Source organism: Crinia signifera, chromosome 6, assembly GCF_055691185.1.
Source record: "Crinia signifera chromosome 6, ASM5569118v1, whole genome shotgun sequence".
Taxonomy (NCBI): domain Eukaryota; kingdom Metazoa; phylum Chordata; class Amphibia; order Anura; family Myobatrachidae; genus Crinia; species Crinia signifera.
In genome coordinates, this window is record NC_139222.1 from 236,689,235 (window position 1) to 236,709,123 (window position 19,889).

The following is a 19,889-nucleotide window of genomic DNA, read 5'->3' on the forward strand; positions in this document are numbered from 1 at the left end:
TTTACACTACCAACTGCCTGCATAACATTCCCAGCACTGTACAGTGAGTCTGATTTATTTGCAGCCTTTGGTTACTTTACTTGTGATTAACAGTGATAGTTGTAGACTAAAATAGTTACATGATTATTATAACACAAAACTGGAATTATTATATATGGAGCACAATAGCAGATGATGCAGATGCTGGTGTTAATGATGTGTCTACATGTACTGCTGTTGTATAGTTGTACAGGCACACACCAGAACAATGACTCAAGCTATGAACAGCTCAGTTACTTAACCAGGGATTGTGGTTTATTGAAGTATATAGTTATAGCCCAGGGGCAAACGCAGGATTTTCAGAAGGGGGTTTCCAGAGGGGCGGAGCAAAGCAACGGAGGTGGACACTAAGGTTACCCAGTATATGCCGGGTCAGTTAAAGTATTATAGATAGACCAAATGTATATAAATAATAATTTAAAAAATGTGTAAAAATGTGTGTATATATATGTATATATATATATATATATATATATATATATATATATATATATATATATATATATATATAGGGCAAGGGGGTCCTGGCACTCGTCTGGAGGGTTCATCTACTTGCGGTGCCTCTCAATTTCACGAAGGAAAGATGTAGCAACAAATTTGCAGATGGCACTCACAAGATTTTTAAACGAAGTCTGCACGGCGGCAGCAATCATAGAACAAAACGGAATCAACACAAGCCTGTGTTGATTCCGTTTTGTTCTATGATTGCTGCCGCCGTGCAGACTTCGTTTAAAAATCTTGTGAGTGCCATCTGTAAATTTGTTGCTATATATATATATATATACACACACACACACACCCACACACACCCACACACACACACACACACATATACATATACATACTTATATATACATACAGTGTCAACAACAGTGTAGACCCCTGGGCATAACAATGTATTGGGGCCCCTACCAATCCTCCAGCGTTAGTGGTGGGGGAAGCTTTGATGTCCCACGGGTGGTAGGATGTATTATATCAACCGCTCAGGATGTAGCGCCTGGATCAGTAATTTCCACTAATTACCCCTTTACTGCACAGATGGTGGGAGATGGAGTGGGAGAAGAGGGCATTAGGCTGAATGAAGGGGCCCTGATACATAACTTCCAGGGTGGTAGAGGATGTTTAATCTGCAGAGGGGTGTATAGTGGAGTGGGCTTATTATTCATAATTTTCTGGTGGGAGGGCAGCTTGCTTGACTGCAGATATCTCCAGTTCCCGGAAATAGATTTCTTAGAATTTAATGGAATTAAAAACTAGAGAATCCCACCTACCAAATGGTATTGGGGACTAGGGGATCAGAGTTCAGGAGGCAAAGCAATCTGCCAATGAGTATATAAAACTACATACCAGGTGTGTGGAGCTGGAGCAGTAACCAGCTGCTGGAAGGCTGATATCTCTGGTTCTGGGAAGAGTAGAGACAAGCTACAAGTGTCCATCAAAGGGAGAGAGTCACAGCTTTTGGAATATTCCCTCAGAAAAACTCTAAGTCAGACCTGAAATATCTCACTAAGAACAGCAATTAACAGGCTTGGATGGGTACCACTGCTTTGAAGTCAGATATCTCCGGTTCTTATGGGCCGATTTTTTAAATTCTTGTACCTCTGGAAAGAGGGGACCCTCAGCTGTCAGCCTATGGTCCTTAGACTCCTGGGGGGGTTTCTGGGAACTCAGAAACCCCCCCTGTGTGCGCTACTGTAGCCATACTCACTGTTGCATGCACACTGGTGGTGGAGGAGCTTGAGGAAAGTGGAGTTTTATATAGTTCGCCAGCCAGTGGGCGCTTACTGCTTTCAGGTAGTAGTGCAGGGTTGGTGAAACAGTTTGATGCTGGTAATCAGTGGGGTCTCTCACATGCTAAGCATGAGCGTTCTGCCTCCTGCCATATTAACTTACACAGCACAAGTATCTTTACGTGTGGGGCAGTTACATGGTGCAGCAGTACATCAGATTGGAGGAAAGACCTTGCTGTCCAGCATGTAGCAGATGCAACTGAGGCAGGTGCTCAGGAAGTAGCAACCTTGGAGCAATCTATAACACTGCTTGCAGTCTATTACATACACTCCAAGTATTTGTGTTATTATTCTGTGTGTATATACTTAGACACATCTGGGAAACCACACGATAAAAAGTGTGTTGGAAAGATAAGAAGACGAATGTAGATTATTAATGTTAGCAATTAGGCGGTAGACCTCTTCCTATGGGAAACCATTTTTGAACAATGCCACCAAACATTAGACATAGCACCCTCACAACCACAAAGTCTGCTGTCAATGACAGAAAGGGACTGTCCCATAAAAATCGGAACAGTTGGGAGGCATGCGTTAACATGGCCCTGCTGTAATGAAAACTGTGGCATAAAGACCATAAGAATGCAAAGATTCCTGGTGTGCTGTATGATACGGTGACCTAGCAGTTTGGCCAGGGGTCAGTAGGATGGAAAATGTGAAAGAGAAAGAGAGGATATGTGTGGACTGTAGTTGGGATGTGATTGGATAGGAGAGGATATGTGTGGCCTGTACAGTGGGGATGTTATTGGATAGGAGAGGATATGTGTGGCCTGTACAGTGGGGATGTGATTGGATAGGAGAGGATATGTGTGGCCTGTACAGTGGTGATGTGATTGGTTAGGAGGATATGTGTGGCCTGTACATTGGGGTTGTGATTGGATAGGAACGGTATTTGAAGGTTAAGTAGTTGGTTGTGGAATTTGATAAGCTTGCCTGAAGATAAGAGTTTTCAGGGAACGCTTGTAGGTTTGGAGACTGGAGGAGGAGTGTCTTATTCTTGCTCTCATGTCATGTATTATAATTTCTCTTTAGCAAAGTGCTCAGTCAGAACCAGAGGAGAGAGAAGGGGACCTGTATGCAGGTAAAATCTGGACCCCTCCTCTCTAGCCAGCAGTGCAGGGACTCTGGGCACTAGGGTTACTAGGAGACCCTAGCGCTGTCTAAGAATCTAGTGCACATATGCAGATTTCCAGGGAAATGGTGCATGGGACATTTTTCCTGGTGATTTTCCTACTGTGGAAACATCAAAATACCTAATGCGGTCATATAATTTCCCCTGTGCACAGCACACACACCACCTATTATAGATATATGCCATTGGTCAGAGCCTTAAACATGTTACAGTTCCTATTATGGTGGGAATATACAGTATTTTAAAATTATTGAAATATATTATTAGTGATATAGAGGCCATATGTAGTGACATGCACTTTACTACAGTACTGTGCGTGGTGGCTGTGAACAGAGAAACACTGACACAGTCACAGAATGGGAGAAATGTACTAAGATGTGTATTCTACTTCACATGTGATGTTGCTATGGGCAACCAATCAGAATCTACTTCTTATTTATTTAGCACCCTCTAGAAGATAGTAGGCAGGATGTGATTGGTTGCCCATAGCAACATCACATGTGAAGTCTAATTCCCATCTTAATAAATTTCCCCCAATATGTGTCATACAGATGAATCTGGCCTTGTTGTTGCTGGCGATCCGCCAGCAACACGGCGCCTCTATCTGACTGAGACGCGCGTGCTTCCCCCACGCACGCGGGTCTCAGTATCCGGGCGGCGGGGCGGCGAGGCGGACGCAATACTGTCCGCCTCCCGCTCGAGGGGGCTGGGGGGGGACCCGAGGCACTGCGGGGGGGGGGGGGTGTGTGCGGTCGCCCGGTGTGGGCACCGGGCGACCGAGGGCAGCACCGTATGAAGGGGACTTCCGGCATACAGATGGCGGCGGGGCAGGGGATGGCGATGGCGACGCCATCGCCATCACCTGCAAAGATGAATCCCGCTACATCTGTACCAGAGGCAGAACTCTGGGAGGCAATGCAGTCATCTGCTGACGGGCTTTTGCTCCCAAAGGGGCACCTATCCTCCTCTGTTAGTTTAAATCAGTTAATTGAAATCCATTGATATCGCTTCTATGGCTGACTCCCCCTCCTAGCAGCACCATATAGGCCAAATTCTCTTTATTTTAAACATATTACAGATAACATACATACATACACACAAGCAAATATATATTTATATAAGGTGGTATGTGGTGGTGGTAAGGTGGTAACTGATATTTATCTTGCCTCCGGGATGAACTTACGCCACTGTGTCATACTTTAGGTATATTCTTTGTAATATTTTAAACAAAATTACAGAGGATGCACTGCCTCCCCTGACTGCACATCCCTGTATTACAACATAATGCCCTTACATTCAATCGAACATAGAATAAACAGAATTATAGTCGGATGGTAAATGAAATGTGGGCTCTTTTAGTTACTAAAGGATTTTTTTTTTCATTAAAGTTGTGAACCACTGTCAGCTCATCCCATTATTTCTGAAATCATGCACTGCCATAGGGGAAGATATGGAGGTGATTCATTTTACTGTTACCTTAACAGTTTAAAAAGATAGTCTTCACACACCTGATTACAGTATAAAGGTTCCTTTGTTACTTCTATATAATGGAAATATTTCTGACAGTTCCTACAAACTATTGAAAGTAAAATGATAACATACCGTTAGGAAGAAATAATATATCTTAGTGTTTTCTGTCCGTACACTTCAGTATACTTCTAAATTGAAATGCCTCAATTGCGTTCCAAAGAATCCTGTAAAATACTTAAATTGGATTTGACAAACTCCATAATGCTACTGTATATGAGGACTGTGTACAACGAGAAAGTAATCTTAAAATCTAAAATAAGAAATATAGTCAAAGTGTTGACATTTACAGTTAAAATGTCAACGCCACACTGTGGACAGTTATGGAGAGGTGTGGATGGAAAGTTCTTTAGTGTCTAGGTTGACAGGTAATACAGATGGAGCCCTCTCATTGGATGCCGGCACTCGCCAGAATGTCCCCGCTGTCGAGCGCTGACTGAGAGGGACTCCATTAGACTGGGACGCGCAAGCGCGTCCCAGTCACGCAGAGGCTAGGCAGCGGAACCTTGTCTGGGGCCGACCAACAGGGACCAGGGGCGAGGTGGCGGGGACGGACGGGGAGCACCGTCGGAACAGGGCACGGGAGCATCATTTGTTTCTTTTTTTTTACAATTTTGACACCTGTCAATATGGACCCCCCAATTATGCTGCTTTCAAACCGCATAACTGGCTTTGACCCTGTATTTGCAATCGTTTCCAAAAACGGGTCTGCCAGGTAAAACCCTTTTCACACCGCATCTCTTAAACGGTTATTACCGTTTAAGTGCCGTTTTTTTTTTACATTGGCAGACCCTTTTTTGGAAACTTTCCAAATACAGGGTCAAAGCCAGTGCGGTCTTCAGTGCCCCCCCAATGTGTTTAAGAAACCCCCCTGTGCAGCTGGTACCTCCTGCTTTGCTGACCCCGGCTCCTGCTGCTTATAAAAAAAAGTGACTTTCGGATAATGGCTGCCCCCATAGGACTCTGCTTTTTTACCGTTTCCAAAAACCGGGTTTTTTTGGGAAACGGTAAAACCACTCTGCACCTTTCAGCCCGCACAGATTACCGGTTTAAAACGGTTAAAAATCGTCAAAATACCGTTTTTTTAGTGCGGTCTGAAAGGGGCATTAGTGTTGTGCGTACCCTTGCATGTTGGCCTTTTAGGGGTCAACCATTGTCATGTTGACCTTTTGATTGTGTCAAATTTTTGCCAGTTGACCTACAGCATGTGGACCTTTTGTCAATGTCAACCTATTGCAAGTCGACCTTTTGGAATCAAAAGAAGGACCCCTTGTTGAGATCCGCTGTATTGCGTTTAATCATTGCTTTTCATTTTAACTTAATTTTAGCAGCTGTTTTTATTTTTAACATTTTTGTGCATAATACACAATAGTATGTACATAGCTCCCAAATTCTTCAATAAATGAGTTGAATATTAGGATGATCAAGAAATGAGTCAGTTGGTGCGCATGTACAGAGACCGTAAGTGTTATTCGCACAGATTTAGGAGGAAGAAATGACTTTTTTCGAGCTACATTTTTGAAAAAGATTTTCTATAGAGGAAAAGCAAAGGGGGTGGGGTAAATATAGATAAATATGGGCATTGTGCTTCAAAAAGAAGGAGATGCGGTACTGTATATGGGGATTCATCACCAACATTGCTGCACTATATTTCCCTGATTATAAGCCCTACCCCGATAATAAGCCCTACCCTTATTTCTAGATAACGGTCCAAAATAAGCCCTACCCTGAAAATAAGCCCTAGCTAAATCCCCATTTTACCCAGTCCCTGCGCTAAACTGCTTCCAGCCCACGTCCCCGCCCGCATGAAATGAATGCTGCTGCTACGGTAGCAGCCCTGGTACCGCTGAAGCCTCTGCTGGCATCAGCGGACCCAGGGGTGCATTGCGCATGTGACATCACCACGCACATTAAGGACTGTGCAGCGTCTGTACATAGGTGGGAGCCGAGTGACTGAGCCAAGGCTGAGTGGCTAAAAAACGCAGAAGGAAAGGAAAGCGGCAGTTGTGCTTAAAGTATAAAGTGATTGAAGGGCATGATGGGGATAAAAGCAGGACTGAGGGGCAATTGCTGTCAATGTTACTTAAAATAAGCCCTACCACGGAAATAAGCCCTAAGGTGTTTTTTGGACCGAAAAAAAATAAAATAAGACAGTGTCTTATTATCAGGGAAACATGGCATGTTGTTGTTATTATTATTGTTATTCTTCTTCTTCTTCTTCTTCTTCTTATTATTATTATTATTATTATTATTATTATTATTTTACTGTCATGAAACAGGATGCAGGACAGAAGCAAACAGGTTTATTTACTGAAGCCACTGGTGGTGTTGCCCACCGCAACAAATCAGAGTGTGTGCACATTTTCTAGGATGCAACAGAAAACAGATATCTAGAATCTGATTATCTGCTATATGTAAAACCACCACTATTAATTTTTAAAGCTTTCTGGAAATGTAAAACAAGATAGTGTATTTCAGAAGAGAACAGAATCCCGTTTGGATTCCATATTTCCCAGGTTGTTATCGTGGGAAACACATAAGAGTGTTGATTGGGGCAGAGAGTTGGACTGGCCTACGGGAGAAGCCCCCTGAGTTGCCAGATCATCCATTTAATAAGCCCACATATAAATTACACAGGTGATTTACTGCGTATTAGATGTAATGTCAGTTGGTATGGCTGGGAGGTGTCAGAGTTCATACCAACTGTCATCACATCCGATAAGCAGTCATGAACCTGTGTAATGCATATTTGGGCTTATTAAAGGAAAGATCTGGCAGCTCCGGAAGTCCCTGATGTCTGGAAGTCTCCAGAAGGCCCAAAACCCTGCTCTAGGGATCATGCTCCAGGCCACTGGCATATCTATATCTACCATTAGGCAGCTTCAGGCACGCCGGGATCTGGGGCGCTGGGATCTGGGGGGGGGGGGGGGGGGGGGAGCGCTACCAAATCTGACTATCAAAAAATCAAGGATGTCTATGAGGATCCTTGTTGTACTTAATGCAGATGGCTGCTGTGGAACTTCTAAGACCTCACCTCCATACTTTCCCTTGAGGCATACTTCCCTATTTTGTTGCCCCCTGTATTCTCTTGTGGGTGGCAAAGGGAGGCCTTCAGGGAAAAAAGGGGACTCACCCACCTCCACAGGGGGCTGGGAGGACCGCACGATTTTTGGGAGCCTCCCTGCCATTCCAGAATATTAGGCAAGTATGCCTTAAGGGGTTGGAAAGTGGAGTGGGAGGGGGGGAAGGGGTTGACAGTTGGTTGATGTTTTGCCTAGGGTGCTGAGAAGCGGCCCTGGCAGTGTGTGCAGTGCACATGGGCCCCATCGGTCTAGGGGTGAAAGGCCAAGATATCGCTAGTCCATCAGCCAGTGTGTACCAGCAATATGTTGGTCAATGACTTCATTTGCAGACAAATTGTGGCAGCTGTGTAGCACAGCCGATATACTAAAGATATATCATAGCATTGTGGCGTGTGCGATTCGCAGACTGCCTGTACACCTTCTGCACAAGCTGCCAGTGACTGACAGCGCAACTGGGCAAGCATATATGAATGCCTGCCCAGTTGTGAAATCAGTCATGACTGATGTGGCAGTGTATATACAAATATATCTAGAGGGGTGTACCAAGCCTTAAACCACCTTTTGGTATTATTTCCTACACTACAATGCCAGCAAACTGTATTCCAGATATAAAACATCTTCTTCTAGAGTATGCAAGAAACAGTTAACTTCTGTTTCTAATTAATTCTTACAAACCAGACCTGCATTGTACTCATCACTGCCAAAACCCCATTGCACAGAGGGTCAGCACAATGATCCAGACCTCTAGGAATTAGATGTATAGAGTCCTATATGTATCCAGTCACATTCTCACAGTCACATCCAGAAGGTAAACGTATGGCTTATGCGGCTGCCATTTTGCATTCTAAATTGTTTTATTGCATTTTGCATGAAGTAAAAATCCACAGGTGGAAGAGTTTTTCAGTCTTTGCTTCCAACTCCATATGTCTGGAGTCTCCGTGGAATTGTCTTTAGCCAGAATCATATTTCTGTATATTTATCAGCAAGTCAAAAGTTTCAAATTACAGGAGACAAGTTTATTGAAGAATATACATTCCCAAATTGTTCATTACCCATGGCCCCATATTCACTGCAACAAATGCTACTCCATCTGCACACATGATATTTTAAAAAAATATGTAGCTCTAGATCACAATGAAGAATACAGTAAAGTCTTAAGGACGAGAAAGATTAGTTATGTCAAAATATTTTTTTTGGTACTTTTTTCCTAGCAGGGCTCCCAGTTTTCCTACATACGCTACCGTAGTGAAATCGCATCTCATCACATGGGCCGTTTTAGTGCATCGCATAGCATTGCACCTCCTGCAAAATCGGGTGCGAAGCCATGCCATTAGCTATACACTTGTATGACATACACTTGCCACGCTTCAGGCTCGGTGGCTCACTGTGCTCTCCACACTATATAAAAATCAACTCCACGCCGACGGGGATAGTGGGGGTATGAAAAGGTTGGGAAGATGCGTTCCACTGCGATCGCCACTCTTCGGGGTGGCATGGATAGTGGGGGGTGACTAAAACCTCATTGTATATCATACAAGTGTATATCTAATGGCATGGCATCGCACCTCCCGATTTTGAGGAAGGTGCGATGCGATCCCCTGGGGCCAACAGAGCAGTGAATAAATTACATTAAAAAATCTCACCGCATCGCACGGCACTAAAATGGCCCATGCGATGCAATGTGATTTTAGTACGGAGAATAGCCCTGTACGCAAATAGAGTACTGGGCGCCTTGCTAGGAAACAAGTACGTTTTTTCTTTAATATCAGCCAGATAACTACATGTACAATTCATACTTGCCTACTTTGAAAACTAGTTTCAGGGAGATTATAGTTGGTAGTAGAATTTTGCGAAGTGCACCATTGAGGGGGCGTGTCTAGTTTCATATATGGAGAGATTGTGAAATGAGATTGTGAATGTGGCACCTAGAAGCGTGGGTGTGCACTGCCACATCTGAGAGGAATCTTTCAAAATACAGTAACTTATATACAAATATAGATGAGCCCCAAAGCAGTTAGTAAGAGATATTATACTGTACTTGCTAAAGAAAAGTCACTGATACATGTCAGGGATTGTTCATCTATTGTGGGCGGTATTCAATGTGGATTTTGGCGATGTGCAGCGAATCCTGTTTAGGATTCGCTGCACATTCGCCACTGCTCGCTGCGTTCCGGAGCCTCGCCGGCTCCGGTATTCAACGGGTCAGGGGCTCGCTGCCCCTGACCGGCGAATTTGAGCTCCTGCGGCGAACGCCGCAGGGAGCCTGAGGACGGTGGCAGGCAGGGAGATGGAAGTCTCCCTGCCTGCCCCAGAACGTTTGTGGGGGGGAGGTGGGCTCCCCGGGTGCCAGGCAGCACAGGCTGCCCCCCGGGGGTGCCAGCAGGGGACAGCGTATATTTGCTACACCCGATTATGAATATGTAATGATCGGGTGAAGTGAATATATGAATATCTAATGAGCGGCTCGGCTCCGGCCCCCTGCTGGCTGCTCTGTGTAAAAATATATATATATATATATTTTTTTTAATTAAATATATATTCATGTGCTTACAGCACATGAATAAAAATAGCATGCCTCAGAATAAAATTCCAGATTTTTTGACACCAATTGTAAAAAACAAAACACTTTATTTTAAAAGTTCACATTCCACTTCACCATAAAAAGATAGCGATTGCTACTCGGTGAATCATGGCGAAAAAAAACCTTGAAATGTATTCGCCATCTGGTCATTGAATAGGGTGATTCACCTATTTAGTCAGAAATTCGCCTTACAGCACAAAATCGCCATAAAAACCTGGCGAATCAACCTCATTGAATACATGTCTTACACGTGGTTCCATATAAATGGCCACACAACATGCACGTAGCCATATGGCTCATTGTATTTTATCACCAATGCTGGGAAATGGTGCTGATGATTCATTGTACATGTGTCTATCTCTCATTCCTTTTTTCTTCAAAATGTAACAGTGTAATGTGGGCTAGGTGAAACGAGGGAGATTGCTAGACTAATGATAGAGAGAGGGAGATTGCTGCTATTTCAGGGAGTCTCCTGTAGAATAAAGGTGGGGAGGCAACTGTGGCACAATTACTGCAAATACTGTACATGCCAAGGAAACAAACTTCCACTACAGAGTGACACTAATTAAAATGTTAGATACAGTAGGTGTTTTCAAGATCCTTTGACTTCTACATTAAAATGGGCACAGAACTGAAATATTGCCCGCCATACTTCCTGATCTCCATATAATGAATTCTCAACATATTTTAATTAGGCGGACACATACTACTTTCGTGGAGGTGATGTTCAAGTATATTTAGATTCTGTTGTAAACAGACTACAAATCTGGCTGCTTAATACAGTCTTGTATCTTCCTTTGCGTGTTGTTGCTGATGATTTTTAAGTCCGATTTATGACATGTATCACATCTGGCCCTACGTGTAGTCGGCAGTGTTTATCATTTCAACACAATCCCACAAACAGGTATATTTCAGTAAAAGGCCACATACAGTACAGTATGTTGTTAATTTACTATTACTGGTGTGTTATACAGTAGTTTAGTAATATACTATGTTATGGTCATTGTACACACATAGAAATGGTAGGTAACTTCTGCAGTTTGTTTGCTATTGGCTCATATTAGATTTGTAATGTTTTGGATTAGTGTTTCAGCATTTCATCACTTCCGATAAGAGAATTATCAATGCTATTACCAGGGCCAGTATATTTAGTGCACCTCCTCTGTTAGCATGCAAGGAGGGGAGCCACGGTGGGTAGGCTGATGGAACTACAGAGGGTGGGCGGGCTGATGGAGACGGGAGGGCAGCGTGCCCAGGACGAGGCGGGCTCACACTGCGCAGAGCCACACTGCTGGGGACAGGAGGAGCCGGGCAGCAGTTGAGTACCCGCTCAGATGCTGCCCGGTATTAGACTGCGCATGCTCAGTCTAATCCCGAAATCCCAGGATTGGAAACTCCAATCACGGGATTGAAATCCCAGCATTTTGGGGGCCAAATCCCAGGATCCCACCGATCCTGATCCCAGGATTGGCCACCCTACTCCTTATTCTTTGGGGATTGGGTAGCCCCCCCCCAACTCCCTGATGTACCCAAGTTCCTTTGACACAAGGCTACACATCTTCTGTCCCAGTCCAACCACAACCATTGGAAAAGGTGTCTACACAAGCACATGAAAAGGTTGACATTAGTTTTTCACTTTTTGTGTCAATGTCAACACTTGAGCACGTGTACTGCGTCCTCTCACATGGCTTGCTTTGCTCACCATACCTTGGGTCAGGTGCCTTGCTTGACATTTTTTACTTTCCCAATCGTAGTCCAAATAGGTGGCAACTTATGTAAAGGTTAAAAAATTTAATAAAAAAAAAAAAAAACTCAAACCTTTTCATGTATTACCATATCAACCATGTCAACCTTTTTCTTGTGTTGATCTCTGGTCCATGTTGACCTAGTGTGTGTCAACCAACAGTGGTGGATGGGACCATGTATTGTCGACCTGATGCAAGTTGACCCATAGTCCGTAGTCTAGGTTGATTTACTAGAACAATCACAGACAACTGGTGAACAATTGCACATTTGCAACTGAATTAACAAATAAGATCTGTGCTATAGTAGAATACAGCAAAGTCATGTTTGTAACATTGTTTAAAACTTGGATATCTTTGATACAATTTATTGACTATGGCCAGTATTTAATTAGCTGCAGCTAAATGATTCGCCTGGAATATCCAATTAGCTCTGCACTTATTGGAGATTATTCTTTCGGTGCCCCAGGCACGTAAACCGCAATCCACACTAAGCAGCCCGCAGACCCACAATAACACATGGGTCCGAGATAATTATGACGGTTTCCAGATGTTATCAGCCTTAAAGTGGGACATTTTTGTCATGAAATAAATGGGATTTCATTGGAGAGCCTAATAATGTCTATAGGTCAAAATTACCCCCTTTTTTGGGTAGAAATGATCGGGCAAATTGAAAACCAGCCTAAGTATTTTAAATAATTTATGTTGATCTGTAACTTTGCACTAAAACCCCCTTTGTTGTATTCATGTTATTAAAATATTTTGAATAGAAAGCAATAGAGATCGTGTCATCCGAAGGTGAAATGTATCCTATGGTTGTGCCTTTTGAACAAATATAGGATACATTTGTACATATGCTAATTCAGAATCAGTTGCAGGTTTGCTAAAAAAGCACAACTACAACTGCAGCCTTTGGCATGCTTGGGGCCCTAGATTGTCATCAAAACACTTGGGGCTGGGCACAGCAGCACACAGGCTCTTATGTGTCCGCCCACACATTAGTGGTTTGGCCACAGCTGCCGGGTCCAACCACAGCATGCTGCGGTAGAACAGGATGACAGGACAACTGCATTTCAAAGAGAACCCACTGCACTGTTTCACTTGAAAAGCATCTGTCCTGCAGGATCCGGCCACACTCTGTGTGTGACCACACACAGCCCCCTTGCCACCAAGTGTGTCCTGCTGAATGGGACCCGCTTGGTCGCTATGTGTGGCCCGGCCCGTAGGGTTCCTTCACCTTCACAGCCATGTTTTGGGGTGCAGAGGCTGCACGTGTCATCACGCAGCCGCCTGAAAACATCCGGACTGCGTTGTCCAAATGGTGCCCTCAATATGTTGCGTCGTTTGGTGCTAAAATGTAATGTTCGATTGAATGCTTACCAAACTGCACTTTGAAAGAACATTTCGAGGTTAAAAAAAACATGTTTTCCTTGTAAATGATTTCTACCTTAAAAATATGTCCATTCTTGGGCAAACTCCCGCACCTCTGGCCTCTCGCACCCTATTACATTTACCCCAGTAACTTTATTAAAAATAATCAATTTAACAGGTTTCATTATATATTGTAAGCAGATTAATTCCCTCTGAATACTGTAGCTAGTGGTAACCCAATGGAGAAGTGATGAATTTATAGCACATGACTGACCCTGTTTGGTAATTCTATGTGACTACCTGTAGTAAGTTGGTGGAAAGATAAATTAATACCAAAACTCATTCTGCTTATTGGTGGTTAATGAAAATGTGTTTATGTATATTTGTATGTGGCATGTAAACAATTTAATGCAGAAGGATGCTAAAACAAGTGCAGGTTCGGGCAGCACAGACGGTGCAATGGTTACTGCCTCACAGCACTGAGGTCATGGGTTCTATTCCCACCATGGCCCTAACTGTGCGGAGTTTGTATATTCTCCCCATGTTTGCATGGGTTTACTCCGGGTACTCTGGTTTCCCAAAAAATATACTGGAAGGTTATTTGACTCCCAACAAAATTACCCTTAGAAGGAATGTGCGCATATACATGTGGTAGGGAATATAGACTGTAAGCTCCACTGGGGCAGAGATAGTGTTTAAATATTCTCTGTAAAGCGCTGCGGAATATGTGTGCGCTATATAACTCTGAATAATAAATAAACATATAATATTAATATACATGTACTCGTTCTAAATATTACCATTACTCCATTACTGCCTCGTGGAGCCATGGAGCCATTGAATGCTGTGGGGGAGAGTTACAAATGTGTAATCTTCTTTAGGTGCATAGTTACTAATTATCGGTGCTTCATTTTTTTTTCTTTTGTTGTAACATGGAAATAAGCATCTACTGTATATCATTTACAAATACTCTAACGCAGGACAGCAACTCTAGAAGTAGCCTGAACCTGTGATGTGTAAGAAGTAAATTGATCGATAATACAATCAGCTCCTACCTGCCATGTCACAATCTGTGTTTGAAAAATGACAGGTAGGAGCTGATTGGCTGGTGCGTTATCACTCTCCATGTTATCACTTTTCAAGCTTAGTACATCTGGCCCATTACCAAAGGTGATCCCCTACACAACTTTGTGATGTGTAGTCCATAGGCTACAATGGATAATGCTAATAATTCCAAGTGCAGGTGCTGGAAGGCTTGGGCATGAGACTTCTAGGGGTATATAGAACTGGAAATATTACCCTTAGCATCCAATCAGATTCTAGGTATTATTTTTTAGTAGGTGCTAGATTAGTGGTCAGGGAACTCGGTCCTCATTACCCCACGCAGGGCATGTTTTGCAGGTCTCCTCACAGAATCACAAGTGAAATAATTAACTCCACCTGCGGACCTTATAAAATGTGTCTGTGAGTAATTAGTACACCTGTGCACCTGCTGGGTTACCAGCAAAACATGCACTGTGTGGGGTAATGAGGACCGAGTTCCCTGACCACTGTGCTAGATAAATGATTAGAAGAGTCTTGATTGGTTGCTATGGGCAACGTCTACACTTCTATAAACCCACACTTTAGTGAATATACCCCCTATGGTTCTACTAAATGGGAAAATAGTTGACTACAATTGAAACCAAATCCATCAGTTTACATTAATCTTCTGGAATATTGTATTGCAAGCTACGTTCATTATAGAAAGTAACTCGCATCTTCTATGTAGTCATTTTTCAAACAACAGTTTGCATGTCATAATACTACTCACTAATTTGAGCATATTAGTAAAACATTTTCACAAACCAATATACTTGACTAGTACAAAAGATTGCTATATTTTACACTGCAGCTGTTTCTAAAAGGGGGATTACCAAAACCCCTTCCACATACAATCTAGACAAAAAAGAACAATTTGAAACAGCGCTGTGAAAAATATATAAATGTATTTATTAAAATTACATCTATTAAAACAATATTCCAGCAACATGTAGATTTAAGTGTTTGCTGTTGCTGGAATATTGTTTTAATATATGTAATTTTAAATAAGATGTAATTTTAAATAAGTAAGTAAAGCAAAGTAAGTAAAGTAAGTAAATAGAATATCCCCCTAATTGCTCGCCTGCAGAGATTAAGGGGGGTATTCAATGTCAGAGGCACGGCTGTCGAGCTAGCGCGACAGCCGTGCCCCTGTCCCGTTCTCGCTTACCTCGACTGGAGCTCGGCAGTCGGGATTCAATGTCCGGCAGCTCGTCACTTCCCGGCTGTTCTCGGCAGAACGAGCCCGACAGCTAGAGATGTCGGGCTCGTTCTGACAGAAAACCCTGTTCAATGCTGTCGGGGAAGACAGCATTGAATAGGGCCCGTCGAGCATCTCCCCCACGGGAGATGCTCGACGGCGATTGAATCTCCCCCTAAGTGGCCAGGATGCTGATGCTATTCACAATGAACTGTATCATTGCAGCCCCACCACCTGCTTTACAATGCCAGTAATATGGGCCTTCAATGTCATGATGCGGGGCCACCATGACAAGATGGCGTCTCCATGCTCCCTGATGCATGCTATCAGCCTGGTTGCTGTTATTGCTGTTACTGCCTTAGCTCCTCTCACTCACCTGTACATCTATGTGCGCGTACTTGCTTATCCTCCTGCATTCTACAGGAGACTCCCTGATATAACAGCAATCTCCCTCTCTCCCTCATTAGTCTAGCAATCTCCCTCATTTCACCTAGCCCACATTACACTGTTACATTTTGGGGGGAAAAAGGAATGAGAGATAGATACAGTTACATTGAATCATCAGCACCATTTCCCAGCACTTTACCAAGTATAGTAGCTCTTACTAACTGCTTTGGGGCTCATCTACATTTGGATATAAGTAATTTTAAAAGATTACTATCAGATGTAGCAGTCCACACCCACGCTTCTAAGTGCCACGTTCACAATCTCTTTTCACAATCTCTCCATATATGGATCTGGGCACGCCCTTTGGGTGGAGCATGACACGCCCCCTCAATGGGGCGCCGTGCAAAATTCTACTACCAACTATAATCTCCCTGAAACTAATTTTCAAAAGTAGGCAAGTATGGTGGGGAGGCTGGGGGCAGGCAGTACATCAAAAGACAAAAACAAACAAACCAGGACACCCATGTGAACTGCAGCTTGCTCAGCCCATAAGAGAAGTTAAGAACCTACAATTGACCCAAATAAAGTAAAACAGTTAAAATGTAATTTTAATATGGGTTCATCTCAATGCTAAGACTACAAGTACTAGGAGTCACAGATTTCGAGTCCAAAGGAAACTTTATTTGGAAAATAGGGACATATTGCTGCCATGATCTGAATCTGTATGTAAATATTGAACATAGCCCATACTCCTTAGTCTCATTTAGAAAACATTATAAACTTGTCTAAGAATGTAGAATATCTAACTTTAGATTTGAGTAACTTTATTGACCCCCCCCCCCACATGTACATACACACACACACACACACACACACACACACACACTCTTTTGTTACTGGTCCCCAGCTTCTGTAATGAATGCCCCCCTATGGTTTATAGTTAAGTAGGACTCGTAGGCTTTATTGTCAGGAATTCTGTTTCTGGCCTCCAATAGAATTAGGCCACCAGTGCCATTTAAGGAGAACTGACCTTTTCACTACTGTGGTGTCAGTATTTCATTACTGAAGATCCCAGAGAGAGTCACATAAGGGCATAGGGGCTCCTCCCCACACTTTCTAGAAAGTGAGAATTGACACTTGAAAATAGTATTAATTAGAAAATCTGGAACCATTTGGAATGTTTCTGTACAAGCCTGGAGTAACTGGTCTGCAGACTGATCTGGAGAAAATTGATATATTGGTGAAATCTTGCTATTTATTTTGTTGACCGAGGAATGGTTCACACAATCTGCGAAATGTGTTCTATTTCAATCTCCAGTACAGATACAAATGTTACATTGACATTTTATTTTTTCAATTGGTCTATAATAATAATAATAACAATAATAATATGAAACACTGACCTTAAAATAATGTCTTTTGCATTTTGATATTCTTCCCGCATTCTGTATATACAGTCTAAAGGCCCCCATACATTGAGGTGATTTGGTCCGGCTGTTAAATCGGACCAAATCTCCCCTCCCTGACATGTCGTTGGGTCCGATGCGCGGTCCCGTGCGCATCGGACCCGACCAGGTGGTAAGACTGGCAGGCTGTCCAACCACCCATTCCTCCAGGTGGCTAGGCGGGCGGGAAACAGGGATGCATGCGATCCATCACAACGGACCACATGCGTCCCTGCCGCCGGGAAGGTTCCGGCAGCTCGCAAGGTATCGGGTGTCCGTACACTTCTGCGAGACATCACAGGCAGTGTATAGGCACCTTAACAACAAGGTACCAAGATGACTACTCACCTTTTTTGAAGAGATCTACAAAACTGTGTGCGCTAATCATATAACATAATATTTAGCAAACAAATACATTATATATATATATACAACGGGCCCTTCAAGGTCTAATCAGGGCACTCACCAGCAAGTATAATAAGAAAGATTTATTTTAGTACATCACCAATAGTGAGGACCGTAGTCCTTGTCGACGTTTCGGCCGATACCCGGCCTTTGTCAAGAAAACACCTTAAATCCCTGCTGCTGTTCGGTTGTGTGGCTGTTTCCTTGACAAAGGCCGGGTATCGGCCGAAACGTCGACCAGGACTACGGTCCTCACTATAGGTGATGTACTAAAATAAATCTTTCTTATTATACTTGCTGGTGAGTGCCCTGATTGGACCCTGAAGGGCCCATCATATTCTATATTATAGGAGCATGCATTGCTGCCATAAAGGAGCACCCCATATTGATGTATCTGTGGCTTAGAGTGCGGCTATACTATGACTATCTATATATATCTATATATATCTATCTATATATATATATATATATATATATATATATATATATATATATATATATATATATATATAGCACGCGGTATGTGCAGCACTCCAAACGAACTTCAGTAATCAGGTAGAAGAATTTTATTCACAATGTTTTAATATCAAGGCGCCTTGATATTGAAGCATTGTGAATAAAATTCTTCTACCTGATTATTGAAGTTCATTAGGATTGCTGCAAATACCACCTGCTATATTCCCTTGTATTGCCCAGTGCGGGCACCCAATAAGCAACCCCTACCGAGGCAGTGATGGGCACCACCATTAATAAATATATACACTGTGTATATAATTCAAGATACAGAATTGCACACAAATATTTGCAAGGTACATAGATAATCCAATGAAGACACTGACCTCCCCACCCAGATGGAGAAGAAACAAACCTGCCCTCAGATATTGTTACAAAGGTGAAAGTGTAATTACAAATGAAGCATAAAAGACGTGCACAAACGGCAGACCCTATATATACTGTGTATATATATATATATATATATATATATATGTACTGTATAGTAAAAGTAAGATGTACTGTAACCGTAATCGGTGGCAGTGGCTATTGCATATTACTAAAGGATTCCTTACAGATGCATGTGGAGAGTGTCACAAGTATATTTTGCACTTAATACTTTAGTAGCAGAAATCAGATTGAAAATACATCAGCCATCATGTGAAATTGCTGCATGCATGAAGAACTGCTTACCATTTCAGCCCTCTTCCTTTCTTAAGTTTCAGTGTCAGTACCATCTCAATGCACGAGAGGATGTTCACAAGAGCCAGTAACCAGTACATATTGTTATTCATTATAATAGAGACTCTCCAAACTCCAACGATAGAATGAAGGATGAAAAGGAGCCTAGTCAATACAGAATTGAGGAATATTTTCAATCCCATGATGATTTCGGCTGGTTCTCTGTGGAATTCCTGGTAAACGGCTCAGCACAGATGGTTTAGCTTCGCTTTCCCTGAAGTTTTCAGACAGGACAGGAAAGTTGCTCCTTGGATGTGATGTGTATCTGAGTGGATGCTTTTTCCTCTTCTACAACAAAGAAGCCTATAGCTGCTCTTACATGGCCCCTCCTCCCAGACTTCCTGAACTTCTGCTTCCACAGAACTCATACTTAGCTGCACAGTGTCTCAGAACAGTTTGGAGAAGAAAAAAAATGATTCATTCCACTACGGTGTTTATTTTTCATGTCGCTACTTCGTTTCATTGGAACATGTTTATCCCGAGGTGGCATGTGGATGGCAGCTACTGAGGGCTGTGCTTTAGATCAGCTGCATGCCCTACCTCCCACAGAATCATCTTCGCACACATGTAAAACAGTTACAAAGTTATGAAGGCGGTTGGGATTTACAAGGTGATGCTGAGGAATGTCATTACACCAAGGACAGGGTTGTTTGGAAGATCGACTTGATGTCATCTCAGTTTAGGACACAGACTGCTCAACTGGCATTGCTAGTGCTATCCCGGTTGGTAAGCTATCCCTGGTAGCAGCAGCTGTATGCACTGTTTCTGCCAACAGAGACAAGTGTCCTGGCTTTGTGTCCAGAAGTAAGTGCTATGCCAACAGGGCAGAGGGAGAACACTGCATCGCTCGGGACCAGAGCAAAGTCTGGGTAGGGG

At 42.9% G+C, this 19,889-nt stretch overlaps 1 protein-coding gene across 2 annotated transcripts in view; it reads right to left on the minus strand.

The window, feature by feature from the left end:
* The window catches only part of TMEM26 (transmembrane protein 26), a 68,781-nt gene extending 49,272 nt beyond the window's left edge, over positions 1–19,509 (minus strand). The window contains exon 1 of one of the 2 annotated variants that reach the window (XM_083149143.1): positions 18,966–19,104. Coding sequence is in view for 1 of the 2 variants with exons in the window: in XM_083149142.1 (XP_083005268.1) it covers positions 18,966–19,156 (191 nt within the window). In the remaining variant the exon portion in view is untranslated. Of the gene's footprint in view, positions 1–18,965 lie in introns of both variants that reach the window. The other variant, XM_083149142.1, reaches the window with a different exon arrangement.
* Positions 19,510–19,889: the final 380 nt, after the last annotated feature.